At 39.0% G+C, this 21,137-nt stretch overlaps 1 protein-coding gene across 1 annotated transcript; it reads right to left on the bottom strand.

The window, feature by feature from the left end:
• Positions 1–1,886: 1,886 nt before the first annotated feature.
• LOC128739407 (gustatory and pheromone receptor 32a-like) lies at positions 1,887–12,334 on the bottom strand. Its single transcript, XM_053834891.1, has 7 exons — positions 12,116–12,334; positions 11,831–12,011; positions 11,443–11,549; positions 2,781–2,866; positions 2,233–2,710; positions 2,071–2,160; positions 1,887–2,006 (listed from the first exon to the last, which is right to left on the bottom strand). The coding sequence occupies exons 1-7, from the start codon at positions 12,332–12,334 to the stop codon at positions 1,887–1,889; spliced, it is 1,281 nt and encodes a 426-aa protein (XP_053690866.1).
• Between the last annotated feature and the right edge of the window lie 8,803 nt (positions 12,335–21,137).

Below are 21,137 nucleotides of genomic sequence, written 5' to 3'. Positions count from 1 at the left end.
TACGTTCTTTATGAGTTGGCCTGTAAGAAAGATGATTGTCCATCATCTTAGTGCCTTGGATAAATACCAAGAATATGACTTAAATGTCCAAGCATAAACTCTAATAAAAGTTAAACTTTGAAAAGGCAGAAAAGTTCAAATTCGCTTAATGTATCCAAAGATTCAATACTTTTTTGTGAACACATCTTTTTCAAGATTGGAAAATCGTACAATGCAGGAATTTTTAAAATGAGGATGACTTGTATAAGTCAAGGCTCGATACCCTAAGCTCATTTCATATCCAAGATTGTGAACGGCGGGCTAAATTAAATTGTAAATATTCTGTTATTTTTGACGCAAAGAAAATATTTTATTCGACTTGCTCAAATTGGGGATTTATGCAAATAAATTCCTTCATAAATCCAAAAAACGAGATACTCCAATAAAAACAGCTTGATAAAAAGCGTTAACCGGGTCATCGCAAATTTATTGAACACGGACCGCTTGACTCCAAAAAGCTTCTTCGTTCTACGAATTGATTGAATTTTCCCAGTAAAACACACTTCAAAGGTAAATTTGTTTTCTTGTCATTTCGATTCGTTATATAGCCCCTCGGAAGTGTGTCGTTTAGCGTCTATTTTCCCCCCGAATTGACACCGCTGCCTGCTGTTTTCCCCTGCACTCGGTTCAGCTCGTGTCAACGAATCAAGCAAATCATGTTCTCTTTTATGTCAATTTGAATTTCACCCATCGGCCCGCTTTGGATCGTCAAAAGCGACTCAACAAGGGCACGGGTGTCCCGTCAAGTGGCGTCAGTTTACTTTATCCTGCCGGAGAAAAAAAAGCGAGCGGAGAGCTTAAGCGATTCCCAAACAAAGCCATCCAATTTGACGGGGGCTGATTAGATGATTGGGTGAATGTTTATGGGTAGGCGAGGCAAACTTTACGAACGCGTCGATGATGGCTCGCTGCTGCTTTGAAGTCGGATAGCAGGAATCGGCCGCCCCGTGGCGGCGATGGGTGTTGGGCGCACTCATGCAGTGTGGCGCTAACTTTCCCAAAAGCCCGATGAGAAATAGAAATGAATTTTCGATTTGTTTGCTAACTTCACGACACCGACCGGTTTCCGCTAGTGTGGGCTTGGGCTTCGGTTGTAACATCCTACGGCGGGATACAACTGAGAGAAACAGCGGGCTGACGGTAAAAGGCAAATTTCTGTCAAAGTTAGTTTGGGGTCGCTCCCCGGAGATTTTCCTACGTTTCGAAGCGTGCTGATAGTGGAGGGTGAGTTTTGTCAACAAATGTTTGCTTACTCGGTACTGAAAAGGTATCAGCAGGGATTTGATCTATCAACGTATTCAATTAGAGTTGAAGATGAGGTACAAGCCAGTACGAATGTTCAATCGAAAGTTTTCTGTATAAGGTAAATTAATAATTAGCTGAGTAAAACGCTTTCATAATAAAACCTAATGAAGTGTAAGCCATTAACACACTGTTTATTATCAGTTTTTGTTCAATGTCTTTCATTAAAATGTTGAATGTGGTTTGAGGGATGAAGAGCGTAACAAATAAAAACATAATGATCGAAACCTAATGCAAAAAATTGATCAACAACACATTTATCATCTTCCCAGGTTGTTATTAATAATTTATTACATTTTACTTAGTTACAATTTGATTTTTGATTCCAAATTAAAGAACTGTTTGTTAATTTAAATTAGTTTAAATTGATCTCATTCTATTCAAATTCAGTTAAACATGATTTATTGAAATCAATTTCGACTGTAAACTGCTTGACAAGTCAACTGCTTAATTTTGTTTGTTGTTGATTACTACTACTACCGCTCGTTACTAAAAGTTTGACATGTCAAGTTACAATATATCAGACAGATAAAACCTCCGGCCATTTAACCTATCATTGGATTGTAATGTCTGGTAATCTCTGCGGTTCCAAAAGGCTGTCCATCCTCCTCGGACATTTTGAACTGTACCAAAACGATGAGATAGGTGGCAATCGATGAAGCCATCTAGAAGGGAAAACAAAATTGTTACTATGTGACAGTTTCCACTCCAAGAAACCGAACTATTTACTCCAGTAAGAACCGACAAATCGATGGGAAAAAGGCCGAACGCGCGGAATTCCGGACTATTGCAGCTCATAAACCCAATCAATTCATCCATCTTATGAAATTAAAAACAAAAAAACAGTTCTTAAATAAAAAAAACTTGTGCAAACTGAAGCCACCAACCAACCTTAGCCCGAAAGTTTTCATCGCTGGATTTGGCCTTGACCACGAACAGATAGTTCATCAGCTGACGCCAGTGGTTCCGGGCCAGATCGCCGTTGGTGAACAGTGCGTAGAACTCGATCCCGTGCAGCAACAGCAAGCTGCTGGCGGCCAGACAGAAAACAGCCGCTCCGGGAATGACAAACCCGGCCCGAATTTGATTCAGCAGATAGTACAGCTGCACCGTAATGCAGATGAACGCTGAGAGGAGCGAAAATACGGCCTGCTTGCCGAAAGAATCGTTAATCTTGACCGCCAGCTGCTGCAGGTGCTCCACCATTTGGTAAATATTGTCCACGGTATCCGATATGGTATAGAAAGGCTTAACCTTGATGCTGACGGTGTGGATGTGCTTCCCGTAGCTGGGAGGTTCTTGGCTGCACAGTGAGTGGCTTAGGCTGGATTTCCTCAGCTGCTGCTGATTAGTTTCGTTGAGATAATTACTAAAAAAATAAAACCCGTTGGATTAAAATTTGAAGCTCAAGAACAATTTGGACTAATGGAGTCACATACTCTATTCCGATTTGCAGCAGAACAGTTCGATTTGACAGCAGCATTATGGATCCAGCAAACTGGAAGGTGTATAATAGTAAACCGAACTGGAAATAAACCATAAGAATCAGTTGGTAAAATAAACTGTTACTATTAATATAGTAGGTATGTTGCATTTATTTATTATCCCTGATTACTACACACTTATACGCCTTACTAAAAACCTCTTGCACACACAAGATTTATCGTTGCTGTTAGTGGGTTTTCCACTGTGTTGTTGTAAAGTTTTTTACACTGGGGGAAAATAAACCGTTAACACAACTACAAATTTGCAATTTCTAGCAGTAGAACGCACATTCCCTTTCGCTGGTAGAAGCTTTCGTAAACTTATAGAGTGCGCTTAAGTTAAACATCAGGTAGCATTGCGATTTGAAATTGTATTGAAAAATAGCTTGCAGTTATACTTACAGGTCTCGCAAATAAACTTTACATACAAAATAGTCAATAGAGAGCGCTTACGTAAAAACATAGCCTGGCCTGGCCCGGATGACAGAGTGTTGATGAAGTGCTTGCACCAGCTGTAGATTAGGTGGCACATGTATTAGTTTCAGCTTTGTACGAAGCGTGTAGGAAGCCAGCTGCAATTTTTATCACGAAAACATGGCGTCCTGTCAGGGGCCTGCTTTTCGTTACCGACGAAATGAGGTGTTTGAAAACGCGACTGTTGATTCCAATATTACGTTTAAAAGTCATAAGCAAAACAGTGGAACTAAATGACTAGCTTCATTAAAACGGAACAACCAATCAAAAAGTTTCGCAAAAAAAGTATTTTGACCAGGTAACAATTTATCGAAATTTTCTCAGAGATTACTAAACTGATTTAGGTACTAATAGTCTTTGTTGAAATTAAATATTGCCACATAGACCAGTATTGAGTTGTTTTTTGATTGGACTTTGGAAAGTTATGAGCCATCGTTTATAACACATTGACTCTTGTAATAATTTATAGCGATTTCAACCAACACAATTAATCTGATTTTAAATATTTTAGTATCGGATTGGAGCAAGGATGGACAAATTCATTTACTGAAGTAAACATGGCAAATTTACGATCATAAGTTGTCGAATGCAAAAACCCCTAATAACGCTCAACGTTGATGCAGAACAGTTCCGACTCGTTCACGCTCCAAATATATTGGCGAAATTGAATAATAATAGGTTTTATCAGTCAAAAAGTGAGTGAAAAATATTGGTAACGTTTGAGTTCCAGAAAAAAAAGAAAAGAGAGTCAGGAGAGTGATTTTTATCTTTAATATTAAAGTTTTTATTAAAATATTAAAAATGACTTATTTGTATTGAGTAATTCTCGCTGAAACGGGGCCACTACTGACACGAGGTCTTCAAATATTGGAACTTTTGCGCTGAATTGGTTCAAATGGTTAAAAAAAAATAAGAATCACACTTTTGATACCTCGAAATAGTGGACCCCACGTGCGCCAAGGGGCCTAACAGGTTCAAAAAAAGTCAAATTTTGAGCAAACCTTGAGATCTAAATCATGTGATATTTCATAAATTTGCCATGAAACAACTAACAAATGGCCCGGTTCTGTAAAGAAGAACAACAGGGCTTTCAAATAGAGTACAATTTTTTAGCGGCCATCTTGGATTTGGTCGCCATATTGGATTTTATCAAAAAATTGCCGTTTTTATCATGAGCCCCCCAAACGATTTTCATTTTAAGACCACTATTGGAAAGCTGAGAAAAAATGCTACAAGAAACATTCATAAAATTAGGCATGCAATGGCATTAACTGAATAAAACAACCAGTTATTTGCAACAAGGTTCACAATTTTCATATAATTATTGTGATATTTCAAAATTTGCTATGAAACAAACTACAAATGACACGGTTTTGTAAAGAGGAGAGATAGGGTTCATAAATGAAATGAAAAAAAATCGACGGCCATCTTGTATTTTGCCGCCATGTTGAATTTTAGCAATGTTAAATGTTCGTCATAGCATTTTTTCTCAACTTTCCGATGGTGGTCTTAAAATGAAAATCGGTCGAGGGGATCATGGCGAAAACGGCGATTTTTAGATGAAATCCAACATGGCGGCAAAATCCATGATGGCCGCCAATTTTTTTTCACTTTCTTAATAAGCCCTGTCTGCAAATAACCGGTTGTTTCATTCAGTTAATGCCATTGCACACCTAATTTTATGAATGTTTCTTGTAGCATTTTTTCTCAGCTTTCCAATGGTGGTTTTAAACTGAAAATCGGTTGGGGGCTCATGGTGAAAACGGCGATTGTTTGATAAAATCCAAGATGGCCGCCAAAAAAATTTTTTACTCCATTTGAAAGCCCTGTACTTCTTCTTTACAGAATCTGGCTATTTGTTAGTTGTTTCATGGCAAATTTTTGAAATATCACATGATATAGATCGCAAGGTTTGCTCAAAATTCAACTTTTCTTGAACCTTTTAGACCCCTTGGCGCACGTGGGGTCCACTATTTCGAAGTTAATTAAACGCAAAAGTTCCAATATTTGAAGACCTCGTGTCAGAAGTGGCCCCGTTTCAGCGAGAATTACTCATTACAGCTTTACTGTGTCCTGTTTTGGCTGTTCCTGCCCTCGGAAATATATTTTATGGAAATTAAAGCTTTATACAGGCAAGCCTCGATATAAGACAACCTCGTTATAAAACATCCTCGATATAAGAAAATTCGATATAAGACAATTTTTACCTCGATATAAGACAAATCCCTTTGACATAGTTGGTAACGACACCAGAGCACATTTTCCATTCCAAAAGCGGCGCCATAAATTCAACCATTATTAAATAGTTCAAAAAACATAAACACACAACACAGAGCAAAATTGGTGACTGATAATGCCAAATTTTTGTGAAAAAATCATGTTTCGATATAAGACAATTTCGATATAAGACAACTTTTTGAAATTATAAATTGCCTTATATCGAGGTATCCCTGTAGTTATTTTCGAGGGTTAAAATTCAACAGAGGACTCAGTAAAGTTGTACTGTTTTTTTGGATTTCTGCCTAAGTGACTTTGTGTTTCATTAGTCTTTATGTCTTTTAGCCTTCTGCCATCTAAGCTTTCTGTCTTTCGGTATTCCGTTTTAAGGGGTTTCTATCTTTCTAACTTTCTCCCTTTTGTGCTGTTTGTCGCTTGAAGTTTCACTATTTTGGGCATTCTGCCTTTTCTGCCACTCTCTCCTTAGGGTTTTCTGTCTTTTGAGTTTGCTATATCTGTACTTTCTGTCCTATCAGGTGTCTGCTTTTTGGGCTTTTTCTGTTTTGAGATTTCTGTCTTAAAGTTTTTTTGTCTTTTGGGCTTTCTGTTTTTCGATCTTTTTTCTGTTTTTTGGCTGTCCGTCGTTCAAGCTTTGTCTTTTGGGGTTTTCTGGGTGCCTTTGAAGTTTTCTGTCTTTTAAACTTTCTGTCTTTTGAGCTTTCTGCCTTTTGGACTTTCTACCTTTTGGACGTACTGTCTTGTGGACCTTCTGTCTTTCGGGCTTTCTGACTTTTGGGTTTCCTGTCTTTTGAGCCTTTTTTCACTTGGGCTTTCTGTCGTTCGGGTTTTCTGTCTTTATGGCTTTCTGTCTTCTGGGGTTTCTGTCATGCGGGCTTTCTGTCTTTCGAGCTTTCCATCTTCTGGGCTTTCTTACTTTTAGGTTTTCTGTCTTTCGGGTTTTTCGTCTTTCGGGTTTTTTGTCTTTCGGGTTATCTATCTTTTGGAGTTTCTGTAGTTTTTCTGGTCCTTCTATCTTTTGGGTTTTCTATCTTTCGGGCTTTCTGTCGTTAGGGTTTTCCGTCTTTGGGATTTCGGTCTTTCAGGCTTACTATCGTTGGGGCTTTCTGTTTTTTGGCTTTCTGCCTTTTTAGCTTTCTATCTTATGGGTTTACTGTCTCTTAAGATTTGTGTCTTTTGAATTTTTTACCTTTAGGGCTTTCAGTCGTTTGCGTTTTCCGTCTTCGGGGCTTTCGGTCTTTTGGGCTTTTTCTTTTTTGGGTTTTCTCTGGTTTGGGCTTTCAGTCTTTTGAGTTTTTTGTCTTTAGGACTCTCTGTCTTTTGAGCTTTCTTTGTTTTCTGGACCTTCTGTCTTTCGGGCTCTCTGTCTTTTGGATTTTTTTGTCTTTTGGGCTTTCTACTTTCTAACTTAGATAAGGGTTTCTAACTTCTGGGCTTTTGCTATTTTCGATGTTCTGTGCTTTGGGCTTGCAGTATTTTGAGTTTTCTGTCTTTTGGGATTTCTGCCTTTTGAAGTTTCTGTTTTTTTTGACTTTGGTTTTTTCTGGACCTTCTGTTTTTTGGGGTTTCTGTCTTTCGAGCTTTTTTATGTCTTTTGGGCTGTATGTCTTTTGAAATTTTTGTATTGTTGTTTTTGTGTATTTTGAACTTCCTGTCTTTTGGGCTTTCTGTCTTTCGGGTTATTTGTTTTTTGAGCTTTCGTTCTTGTGTACTTGCCTGAGTATACTGTCAGACTTTTTTCTTTTGAGAATGTTAACTTTTGGTCTCTCTCTCTCTCTCTCTCTCTCTCTCTCTCTCTCTCTCTATGCTTACGTGTTTTGTCTTCTTGCCATTCTGTATTTCATGTCTTTCTGTCATTTAGCCTATTTCTCCATATGTATACGTTTATGTTCTAGTGTTTCCGGCCATTTGTATTTCTGTTATTCTGTCTTTTCGTATATCTGTGTTTTCTACACTCAAAACTTCTGGTTTTATACTATCCGGGCTTCTACCTTTCTTGCTTCATTGGTGTATTTCCAATTTTCTATTTTCCTGATATTTTTGTTTTCTCTGATTATATATTTATAGCTTCCTAGTTATGTTTGTTTTCTGTTCTTCGGCTTCGAGTTTTTTTTTGGCTTTCTATTTCAACAGCTTTCTGCTAGTCTTTTTGTTAGTCCGGTCCAATTTTTGAATGATTGCTTTGTTTCAGTTTGTTGTTTTTCTAATTTTCTACCCTTCCAAACTGTTTGGCCTGCAAAAACACCCACAAAAAAAATTTGCCTGCAAAAACACCCACATGTTAAATTTGGTTCCATTTGCTTGATTAGTTCTGGAGTTATGAGGAAATTTGGACTTCATTTGTATGGGAGCCCCTCTTCCTAAAAAGGTAAGGGGTCCTAACTCATCATAGTGTGGTATGAACAATAATTAAATTTAATAATCACCCATAACTTATCTCAAAAGGGCTACAAAGTTTCAGGCCATATCATAAAACCCTAAAATCATAAAACCTCCAAGTGAACAAACAACTTTGTCACACAAGTATTCCATTATTCGATAGACGCTGATCGTGCTGATCGCGTCTCGAATTTCGAGTTGACATTCCAATTAAAATATACCCAAATTCCTTTCCCACACTTCAAACTCATAAACTTTCCCATACCCGAAATTGCATTAACAGCAATAAGTATTTTCAATGTGAACGATTGTTCGATGCATGATCGGCGCCCGTTCAATGCACTCAATGTGCGTCGATAGCATTTCCACATGCGGGCATGAATGCGCTGCGAGCAAGTGACGACGTCATTAAATTATTATGTCACCCAAGTCGATGCGTTCGGTGCATTGGTGTTGGGGTCAATATTCCTTTGTTTGTTTTGATTGGCTGTTCGCCGATCGTACTAAAGCGATATGATTGGATAATGGATTTTAGAACATTCAGGCTTCCCCCACTTACGATGTAATAGTTAAAAAGTAGAGCCTTCTCCATTAGGGATCTGGTTTTTGAATAAACATTCCTAATTTGGTCGCAGAAGCGACGAGTATCAAAAATTTATTCTATATATGTATATATCCCTAAAAATACCACAATCCATTAACGATACCTCAATAGAAAAAATTCTTGCCTCTAAAAACACCCACATGCCAAATATGGTTCCAATTGATTGATTAGTTCTCGAATTATGAAGAAATTTGAATTTCATTTGTATAGGAGCCCCCCCTCCTTAAGTGGGAAGGGGTCCTAATTCACCATAGAAAAAAATCTTGCCCCCGAAAACCTTCACGTGCCAAATTTGGTTCCATTTGCTTGATTAGTTCTCAAGTTACGCAGAAATTTGTGTTTCATTTGTATGGGATCCCCCCCTCTTAGTGGAGGAAGGGGTCTCTAATCATCATAAGAACCTTCCCTGGCCCCAAAAACCTCTACATGCAAATTTTCACGCCGATTGGTTTAGTAGTTTTCGATTCTATAAGGAACATTCCGACAGACAGAAATCCATTTTTATAGGTATAGACAGATTAAGTTAGTATGGAACAAGTGACGCAATCGTAAAAATTTTTTTTCAATCGCATCGTTTCAATTGCCCCAGCGCACGGTGTACAATCCATCCGCGCAGAAAGTGGCTCTTGGTGTGGTAAAGTACTCTTCTTAGTGCGCGTAAAACACGAAAGTGCGTGGCGCAACGCATGGCAAGTTTTGTGTAGTGTGAGAATTTGTGTCTCTCGGTTTGCACTGCGGTGTTTGCCACTCCTGGTCGGATCTTTTTGTCCTTTCCAATTTCTTATTCATACAGCTTTCTATGCTCTTAACATTCTGTCTTTCCGTTGTTCATGTATTTCTGTCGTTCTAATTTTCTGCTTTTCTGGCATTAGTTTCTTTCTATGTTTCGGTGTTCTATCTTTTCGGTTTTTTGCATGTTGAAAATTCGTCTCCTCCCGGTTGACTTTAAAGTACGCCATTGGTCTAACAAATCATTGATCGCATATTCTGTGTTCAAAGTTTTCTATTTTTCCAGTTTTCTATCTTTTCATCTGTCTACTTTATCAGGTTTATGTTTTTCAACTATCTGTCATCTGACTTTAGTCTGTTCGGGTTTCTGTCTTTTTAACAATAAATTCAAACAATAAATTTGTCTTTTTGCCTTTTAAACAGTTCGGATTCTTTCCTCTCTTTGAGTTCAGTTCGGACTATTTTCTCTCTTTCAGACTTTCTGATTTACCAGCTCTTTATCTTTTCGGATTTACGTTCTTTAGAATTTTCTTAACTAGGACTTTTTGTAGATACGGTTGTCCGTTTATATGACTAAAAGACTTCAAGTCGTAATCAGTCTGTTCAACTTTCTGTCCTTTTGGCTTTTTATCTGTTAAGAGTTTTGTTTCCCCGGCCTTCTGTCTCTTCAACAGAAGAATAATTTTTCGGCTCTCTGATTTTATTTTCAAATTTTCCTTGTATCAGTCAGGAAACGCTAAATAGTGCAACTTTTTTATGTGCCAAGTTGAATTAGTTACAGAATTGAGGATCCAATGAAATGAAATTTACTAACCAGTCTAGAAAAGCAGGTGTAATGTGTTCAATAATCTGATCCTAATGTCCTCAGTACATGAAGTCAAATCTGCTACGCCTATCTAGACCATAAGTAGCTGTACTGACTTTTACCATAACCTTGCAGACCTGATATACAAGCAAGCATTTAAAATTTTCTCTCATCGCAGACTATAAAATTGATAACATATTTTCATATCTGCTTCGCAATAAATTATCAGCAGATGCATACCGAGTTACGATTTTGCTTGGATAGGCATAACATAACGTTCCTGTTTCCATAATAGTTTCCAGATACAACCGCTATGGATGAAAATATACATTCCAGGTATATGAGTAGTTTCATGGCCTTTAAAACTCTGGGTTTATTCCGTGGAGTGAACATTATTAAAAATAGAAAAGAATAGTAAAGGCAGAGAAGATTTATCTCAAGTGCACCTTTGCATGATAACGATCTGCTGGTGAAATTGTTTTTGCAATAGTAAGACCTGCACAAAAGAACGTTTTTAAATCGTATTTACTATTTCTGGATTTATGTTCCATGTGCTTCATTTCCATAATGTATCTTTTTATAATTTTCTGGGTTTCACTTACTTTAGTTAATTTATTACAAAGTTAAAGCTTTCTCACTGTTTAGGTAGGTTCAAAGCAGCTTTAAATAGTTCGATATCACATGAAATTAGTGAAAGACTGTTGATAATTGAAAGAAGTTGATAATTATTTCTCTATAGTAACAATATACACCATTCGCCTCCGTTTGAAAGTAAAATAGAAATTGTACAAATTTTTAAATCTGATCAAGAAATAGTAATAGTTGTTGCGAACTAACATTTCACAACTTGTGGTCATATTAAAGAATACGAAGCATTTTGGAGACATCGTTGATTGCGAAGTTAATTGCTTGGTACTAAATTTTAAATATTATCACACCACTGACTGCAACCACCATCACTAGATAACACTGCAATCGTGCATCAATTTCATTAACTCTCAGTTCAACATTCTACAAGCAAACTGAAATCACCAATTACCGACACCAGTATGGAGTTGTAGATAGCTCGAACTGCTCACCATCGCCTAAATGCAATCTGAATTTCAAATTTCAAAACACCTTCCACACGGGTTCCACGTGAAAATGTCGGGAATTCAAAATTAGATTCATCCCGGTGGCCACTGATTGGAACGGTCCCTGGAGTAAGCCCACATATCGCAGCACGGACTGCCGAGTAGGTACCTCTATACCGTCGGACGTGGTTTTCCTATTTGCCCAATTTTCACCTACTAAATGGGGCTATTTTCTGCGAGTCAGCCTCCCTCGCCGCGGTCCCCATGCGACCGACTCATCGATGAGTCACGCGCCCGAAATGGTCGATCGACACTTACCTTCGGAATGCAGAACGCCATCCAGTAGAATAGCGTCCAAATGCGGTCCCAATTAACGCCAATCATAAAATTCAAGCCGCTCACAGCACCGCCGCTGGTGAGTGTCACTGGACGCGCGGATGTGGTTGGCACGTGTGTGGGTTTGCACAAAGTGCACCGATCCAAAATTGGTTCCGCCATTAGGCCCGGGCAGTCACCAGTTTAGGTTGTGGTTTTCCGGGTTCCGGGAGGCGAAGGGTGATGGAAGGGAAAGAAATAGGCACGTTTAGAACTTGCACATTGGCGAACAGTTTAACACGCGATAAGGCGCGAATAGCGAAAAGCAGTCTAAATATATTTTCGCATTATTTTTAGCATTATTTCAAGTTGAGTTTTTGTGTGGACTTACCAAGGCATGCCATAAGTGATACCCATTTCACTTTCCTCTTAATATCGGTATGACTAATTCCAAACTGTGAATGCAATCGTTCATCATACAAATCGAACGTGTACAGGATATCGCTAATCACCGCACGCTTACGGATGGCAAAAACTATTGCAAAAAGGTACGCGTACGAATTCGGAATAAACTGTAATGAAACAAATGAAATTTCTCCTAGTTACTGAACCAATAAACTAACCGTTATTTTAGTAGGTACTCGGTCAAAAACAATAATTCAATCACACAACTCACCTGTATCCAGTTGGCGGTATTGGAGATGGTGGAATCAATACCGCTATTCCACAGGATGCTCACCAGAGTAGAAGTGTACAGCAGCATTGCGATACATGCCGGCAGCAGCTCTCGGTGTGCGCTGAAACGTGCTCCATCCGATGCGATATTTCCATCCAGAGGAAATGGAGCCAGTCCGAAGAGTTTCGACAAATAATAAAATTGGTTTATTGGCAGCATGGCGTCTGACCAGCGGCGCTGTAAAACATCGGTTTCGTTCAGTCTCGAAATAATAGAAGTTCACTATAGCAGTTGATTGAGAAAATTTTATCAAAGCCACTACGCAGCTGCTACGTCCGGATACGAGCGACTTCGTTTTCACCAACCGGTTCGTTTGAAAGTTGACGACGATATTGGTTATCCAAGCCAGGACGACGGATGTTTGGTCCGGGTTAGTGTCCTCCAGAGCAAAGCGCTTTTTGATTGCTATTTCAATTACGTCCAACTGGTGTATTGGTTGCGTTGCATAACTCCGACCGAACGTTCCGATTTATCGGATCGCAAATGATATCTGTGGCATTGGAAGGTTATTTCGCAAGCAGTAAAAGGTTCTGATGATGGATTTCTGTACTGCAAGCTAATGCCACGCGTAATTGTCCTCTACTGTTATTTATTGTTGCGAAACGTAGTCCATCATTAAACAGTTTCTTCAAGGAAAATAGACTTCGCATAGTGTTCGAAGGAGCGAACAATAAATCCAATTATTTTCGAGTGTCTTAATAGAATGTCAAATAAGCAATACAAGAAATACCATAAATCTAATATCTAATGATTCATAAATCCATTGTTTATTTTCATCGGAAAAGCACGATTTTGGTACTTCTCAGGAATTTTCAGACATTTTTTAATTACATCAGCGGCCATGAAGTTTAATATTTCTTCTAAGACGATAAACAAAACGTAGTAAATTATCGTGGAATCATGCCCCTCAGCATAGGTTCCAAGCTGTTTGGTGAGTGGTGGCGTCATATTACGGGAGGCCAAAACATGTGTTTTAACGGATTAACAAGGTGTTTTCCAGGCAGGAAAACAACAATAAACTTAGCACGATTCACTTCGTATTGCGTTAGAGGTATGGAAAGAGGAGCTTAAATCGATACCGTGTATACAGATTTAAAGGCGGTATATAGTAGATATATAATAGAATGGTTTTAATCATACGTTGCGGGTCGCATTCTATCCCCCGAAACCCCGCGCTGAGAATCGCGGCTAACACGCTGACAGACGAACAGCGTCCACACGCAGTACCTTGTAAGTGGCAAGGGCCTACATAGTGTCGTCGTACCGCCAGTAAACACAAGGTTAGATTAAACTTCTCGCTCGGTGGTTTCTACAGTAGGTGGAGGAAGAGGCACAATTTGTGTCTAAAAATAGCCCAACCCATGTCGCTACATTAATAAGGGGGGTTGTGCAGTCTCCTTTTGTCCAGCGCCTCTGTGGTTCATAGGTACACGGGTAACAGCGAGCCACATGCCCTGGCGGGTGTTGTGGGTTCGAATCCGGTTATAATCTCAGTATAGCTTGGTTCGACCCAGGCACCTTTTCTCCATTCCTAAAAAATCCTTCATTACTTTCCCTTACCGTCCCTTCATAAATTGTAGAACCATCGTTTCAAAAAATATGAATTCTATCTGTAAAGATAGGAAGTCATGAATTGCAATGTTTCACAAACTACTTGGGCGTACCTCAAGGGAGTAACTTAGGGCCATTACTATTTTTATTCTTTTGAGCGACGTCTGCCATGTTATTACCATCAGGTCGATTTCTTATCTATTCCGACGATCTCAAGCTCTACTTTCTTATACGTTCGACAGCAGACTGCATCGAACTGGAGCAGCGTTTAAATTACTTTGAATTACTCATGATTGGTGCTCCCGAAACATGCTGATGTTGAGTTTGCCTAAGTGCTCTTTGATCTCATTTTCGCGTGGAAAGTGGAATTATACTCTATTCGAGCAACTCAACAGAGTAACAGTGGTAAAAGAGCTTGGGGTACTTTTGGACACATAAATATCCTTTAGAAATCATTACTTGCATATCATTCACAAGCGAATAGAAAGTTCGGATGTATCGTAAGAGTTGCCTAAGATTACATTGATTCATATTAGGGATGCTATACCGGTTTTACCGAAACCGGTTTTACCGGTATTACCGGGCTATTTTCCCATACCGAATTACCGGTTTTTCAAAGACCAAAAACCGGTATTTTCGGTATTTTTTTGCATGATCAAATAACAACTCAAGAAGCCTGAATCGCTGGTAAAAAGTTTAAAGCAAGGGGAAACTTAAATTCATGATTGAAGGTTCTACAAATAATAACTCAATTATGTAGTTCTTCCAAAGGGAAACCCCTGAAATACCTCACCGCTGTCAGCATAGAGCCGGAGTGCCTCATGCTTTTTAAGCAGTCGTCTCCATTCAACTTGTTCCAATCCCTGGGCTACTCGTCACCAATTTCTCAGTCGTCTCAGAAGTCGCAAATCACTATCGATCTGATCATGCCATCTTGCATGTTGAGCTCCTCTGTTAGTGGTGTCGAGGCGGTCGTTAAAGAGAACTGTTTTCGTTGCTGAGAAACAAGGATACGCTTTATTTAAGCGATGAGGAATTCATGAAGAAATAAGAAATTGTCGCAGTGCTAAAACCAGCCTTGGCTGCTGTCGAATTACTGTACCCGAAAAATTGCAAACTCTACGAACTACGCACTCTAAAACTAAATAAACTCAGAAACCGAGCAGGCAGAGGAACCAAAATCAACTGAACCTTCAGTTATAATTTATCATAAATGTCAGTATCTAAGCAGCTTATTAAAAGCTCTTGAACAAGGGTTTTCCTACGCTATATTTCTAATTTATCACTAGGAATTATTCTTTCTTTCTCTGTGGAGACCGAATGAAGATTCTCTGCCTCCGGAAGTTTTTCATTGAAATTTGTTCTCGTTTAAAAGATGACATGGTAAATTCTCTTCGCATTGTTAAATATTATTTTTTTAATGAATTAACTACGCGACAGAAATTGAGAATCGTTGATTATGGAAGGAACTTCTTCAAATCATATGATTTTTGAATATAGTTTTCAAGAGTTAACTTTTACCGGTTTTTTACCGGTTTTACCGGTATTGCATTTATCAATACCGAAAAACCGGTTTTCAAAATACCTCCCGGTATTGGCATCTCTAATTCATATTGTTTACGAGCACTATACTTTTGCCTTGTACCTTCTGTACCGGAAAACTTAGATGTCATATGGAACTAGGGCTGTCTAACCGGTAGTACCGGTAGTACCGAAACCGGCCAATTTTTGGATACCGAAATACCGGTTTTGAAAAGGCAAAAACCGGTATTTTCGGTATTTTACAATATCCTACTTTTTTTAAACTTTGCTTTGAAAATATGTCTGCTCCAGTATCGAAGAAGAACTAAGTTTGATAAAAGATTGTAAAACTCATAGAAAAACAACTTGGTGTTGAGGAAATTCTTCAACTACTAGCGATGAAGAGAGTGAAACTGCCGGTCAAATAATTGAAGCTCTTGAACCCTTTTGGGGCACAGTAGAGCCAAACGTCGCGTCTTAATTTATTTTTGAACAACTTGACCGCCGAAGCTCTCAAATAACGAATTTAGAAAATAATACGGGGATCTTTGTGGCTTTTGAGCATTTTTACCATTAAAGCATTTTTACAAGTCTATTAAGTGACACATTTATTAAACAAGCAGGTAAAATCTTCATACCACTATTTGCAAACAGTGGTATTGATAAAAGAGAAGAGAAGGTATCTGTGAACGATGATGAAGAGGATGACGCTATGCAAGGATGTTCATGTTTGGGGATGGAGGAAAAATTTGACTATAGGAGGCTGGGGCATCCATTATGCTGGAAGCTACAATACCGGGATTTTTCAAAATAGTTAAAACGAGTTTCCCTATAAATTTGATAAAATGAAAGGAAAATTCCTAATGTGCTTAGAGACGTTCGTGAGCATTTCGGGCGCGTTATCAAGTTCGTTTGAAACATCAGGGGACTCTACAAGGCGATGATATTTCCTGTCTCCTGTTCAACATCTCGCTAAAAGGCGTTATGAAACGTGTGGGTTTTACCATGCGAGGGACGAGCTTCAACAAATCTAGCCAATCTGTTTCGCTGACGACGTGGACATTATCGGAAGGACGTTCCAGGCGATTGTCGAGCAATATACCAAATTCAAACGTGAAGCTTGGATTAGTGGTGAATTCGTTCAAAACCAAGTATTTGTTAGCAGGAGGAATCGAGCGCGATTGAACTCGCATTGGCAATAGCGGGGTTGTCAATGGGGACGAGTTCGAGGTGGTGTACAAAGTTGTATACCTCGTGTCGTTGATGACGTCGGATATCAACTGCAGCAGAGAGATTTGCAGATGTATTCTTACCGGAAGTCGTCCTTACTACGGATTCTACAAGACCCTAAGGTCTGGTAAGCTTCACCCCGGTACCAAATGTACCATACACAAAATGCTAACAAGACCGGTAGTCCTCTACGAGTACGACATTGTCCACAGCTCGACGGGGAATTGTGAGCACTGGCCGTTTTTGAACGTCGTTTGCTTAAGATGAACCATGAGCTGGCGCAGCTCTTCGGTGAACCCAGTATCCAGAAAGTAGTTAAAGCTGGAAGGTTACAATGGGCGGGACATGTAAGAATGCCGGACAACAACTCCACAAAAATGGTTTTCGCCTCGAATCCGGTTGGTACCAAACGTAGAGGTGCGCAGCGTGGTCAATGGTTAGATCAAGTGGAGCATGACCTGGAAAGTGTGGGACAGTCGAGAAATTGGAGACGCACGGCCATGGACCGACTTAGCTGGCGGAACATTATATTGTAGGTCAAATACTGAGGGAAATCGAGCCAAGATAAGTAAGTTAGTGCCATTCGTAAGACTTTGATGGAAGCGGAAGTTTTTTCAATTGTTGGAAGCGTTGGCAACAAAATCCGTTCTAGCAAAGGAGATAAATCGCTAAGCGTATTATACCTGCTTAAATTCTACTTGGCTAAGCAATAATACTTTGAAAACTAAGACATTTAGTGAAAAACATCAACATTTCTATTGATTCCGAATAATTTGCCAATACCGGTATTTTACCGATATTACCGGTATTTTCTATGCCAATACCGGAATACCGGTTTTCACAAAAAATGTCCAATACCGACAGCCCTATATGGAACCCATACATGGAGGTGTGGTCAAACAGAACCGTTGCAATTCAACCAAGATTCCTGCGCTATGCCCTGAGATCTTGGAGTCTTGGTGAAACCCAGTGGAGTTATTACCATATATTGAACGCTGCCGTTTGATTGATATGAACGCTTTAGCCATAAGAAGGGACATTTCCAGAGCAGTTTTTGCGAGAAAGCTGCTGAGCTTCGCCTTTTATTCTTTCAAAAATTAATGTGGAAGTTAACCATCTAGAAGCCTAAGAACATAGGTCTTCATGCGACTGCAATACCAGCGCATCCCATAAGAGCGATGTGTGATATTAATAAAAAAAAATTGTGTATAATTTACATGAACTTCGGAATTTACGCATATATGCTCTACGTGTCTATTTTTACGCGTTGTTTTGGATTTCATGTAGCTTTTTACGTAAATTTCAGAAACTGCGCGATTTGTTTTTACACGATTTTGATTACGCGGAACGTATCCTTCACGTACAAGCGATTTGAATGTATATTTATCTTTCAGAATTACAAAAACATGAACTTGCTAACTTGAATGCTATAGAGAACTGTGGGTTACCACTTTTATTAGAAAATTTTTGTTACTCAAAATTAGCTGAAGATGACTGACGAAAAATAATAGGCCGAAACGTAATGCAAAAAATTAATTACTAACTGAATATGATTAATAAATCGAGGCATATCATTATCGAAATGATCTGAATGAAATAAAAATTAAAACTTTTATCATTGCAATTGTTCTGTCACTTCAGTTCACCGATCACCGAAAAAGTGATCTGCTTTTTGATAAAATAATGAGGAGAGTAGCGGTTATTAACGCAACTACGACCAGTATTTTAACCCTCTAACGGGCAACATCGTAAAAACGATGCTATCAAGCTAATGACTATTTTTTTCATGAAAATACACTCAAAAGAAGTTTAATTTTTCCAGGCAAAAATGATTATTTGCAGGAGCGCCAGGTTAGAAATAGTCCAATTTTCCTTTTTCGTTATTCACGTCTAACGTGAAAAAATTTAGGGTCAGCAATTTTATTCTTCACGTCATTTTCCTTCAAAAGTTTAAAAGGAAATATACGCACAAGAGTTTTTTTTTTTTGAATTTTGAAAGATGATAACTTTTGAGCGTATGGTCAGAATGTTGTGACAATAATATTAAAATGCCAGAAAGTGTTTAGTGTTACTAATAATTTACCCTTAGACAGGAAGTTTCATTTGCTAGCGAGCGAGTACCACTATGCAAGTTATCGCTAAATCGCTAAAATCGCTAAACATGTCAGTTGATATTTCAACTCTGCTAAAATCATAATGTTGTCCAGTGTTGCACAGTTTTATTCCTACATACAGAGGTGGACTTACCTCTGAGCAAACTGTTGACAGAAGCAGTGATAGCTCTTCAAGTCTTCGGACGGATATATCACTCACAGTGGAATGTTTTCTCAAATGTAGCTGTCTATTTAAAGCATCCTTCTCATGGTGAACTGTCAACGGTGTGGGTGATAGCCCTCCAAGTCTGCAGGCGGAGGGGTCGCTCATGCGGCATGGCTTTACCGAAATGTAGCTATAGGGCACCAGTCATAAATACAAAATATATAGCAATGCTTACTTCAGCAATATTGCAGATAATAACTAATTATACAAATGTCCGAGCAACTCTTTTTCAAATTCTGCGAGATTGAAGGTGCTGTAATCACAAGTATCAAATCGAAGCGAAAAGAGCGTGCCAAGCTTGTCTGCCAGCTTTAGTTCCGGCGAACAATACATTAGTCAGTGCCTCTTTTGAGGACAGCCTTTGTCCCGGTAATCAATACGCGTGTCATTGCGACCTGTGGATCGGCATTTGCTAAGATTCAACGCTTCACGGTTTTGAAACGGATTCTACAAAAATAACCCTCCGTGACCACAGCGAGATAAGTAGTCTAGACCTAAGAACACTAGTAAGTAAGATGAAAAAACACAACTAAAATATTAAAAGGGATCCCTCCCTAAGAGGATAAAGCCAAACAATTGTAATTAAAATTGTATTCAGCTGCATTTTGCACCACTTCGTAATTTCGCTTAGTTAAACTCGAAAGGTGTTAGTTATCTGACGGTTTGCAAATCGTGGTTTAAAATTCTCCTCCTTCTCGCTTTCGAGCCAACAACGTGGACTGGCTTGTAATAATTCTTTCTCAGATGTTTCAAAGATTTTATTTGAGCAAGGATTCCTTTACTTTTGGTCCATATCAGCGTTCCGGGTGAGTTTCAGCATAGCAGGGGCTACCAACCTCCCTCATCCTTCCCACCACTGAGCAACAGTGAACTGCAGTAACAACAGGGCCTCCCAAAAAAATCTTTAGGCGTCTGCAAACTTCTTTCTGCAGTTGATATTGTGTGGCCATGACACAACGGCAGTCACTGGTTTTGTTTCACCATACATTACCCATCAACTACGTTTAGAAGCTGAAACAGTTCTGGTGCAGTGACTAGGTTGTGAATTATACTTCATGAAGGAAATTTAACATAAGAAAGAGCAGTTAGCTTGATGCAGAGACACTCACATTTACATTTTATCGAACATTAGCAGACGACCTTCCAACATCGATTGAAGTTTACAAAAATTATAAGACACTGCATTCGGCATTGTGCTACTATGAAAACGGTTGGGCACAGTCTGACTGATTTCTCAACCTTTTCTCTCTGGGATTTTTTTCTCACTATATTGATTTTTGGTAAATGGTGTCAAGCGCTGAGCTTTAATGACATTAAAAATTACTGTCAAACTGTCAGACAAAATAACTGCGATTCCATGGAATTTCTTGTGCAATAAAAAACTATAGTTCGCAGAGATCACCGCGATGGTCGAAAATTCACTTCCGTTGTTCTAAATTTTTGCTTCTAGCGTTGCTTGCTGATCTTTTCAACTCCATTCCAGTATATCCAAACCAAGCAGAAGACAACGTTAACAATAAGAAAAAAGTCTCTCCAAGGCAATTCTCTGAGAGCAATACGGATAACTCGTCTTTGGATGCGTTCAATTCCTAGAATCCAGGCGAGCTGAAGGGGTTGCCAAATCACACAGGCGTTTTCAAACAAAGGACGCACTAATGCTCAGTATAAAGATTTGAAACAGTGAGGGCTTCTAAAATCTCTTCCAATTTTAGCGATAAATCCTAGCTGTCGGGATGCTTTGAAAATAATAGCAGAACGGTGAGCGTTAAACATAAGTTTAGAATGGAGTAAGATGCCGAGGTCACTAATTTGCTCAACCCCCCGGAGAGTATTTCCCTTTATATTATAGTCAAAGATGAAAGGGCTCTGGGTTCGATGGAACATAATTGCGTCACATTTTGCTGTGCTCACTATCAAGCAGATGAACTTGCTCCAGTTCACAAAGGCATCGAATCTAAGGCAATCTAATGCTTGGAGCTGGCGACAATCGTCGATGGAACGCTCGGTGAGAATACATTTAAGATTGTCAACATATGAACAGCAAGGGGCCTTTATTGCTTCCTTGAGAAACACAAGACTAATTTGACTAATTTGACCTTGCGTAAATATGAATCAAACCAAACCAATAGTCGGTGCGAGGCTTTCGAATGATGCAGTTACCGTAGAATGATGCGATGATCGATCCGGTCAAATGCAGGTATGAATCCGTGATGGTAAGCTGAAATTTAGCTCTTGGAACGGTTGAGAATTGCGGTGCCATCAATAATTTCAACGAGCTGGGAAACTGCAGACAAGCTGGTAGTACCTCTGTAGCTCCTAACATTTCGACCATCATCACTTT

The sequence above is a fragment of the Sabethes cyaneus genome, chromosome 3 (assembly GCF_943734655.1).
Source record: "Sabethes cyaneus chromosome 3, idSabCyanKW18_F2, whole genome shotgun sequence".
Lineage (NCBI taxonomy): Eukaryota > Metazoa > Arthropoda > Insecta > Diptera > Culicidae > Sabethes > Sabethes cyaneus.
The sequence above is the reverse complement of the archived record's forward strand: the minus strand, read 5'-3'. Positions and strand labels throughout refer to the sequence as shown.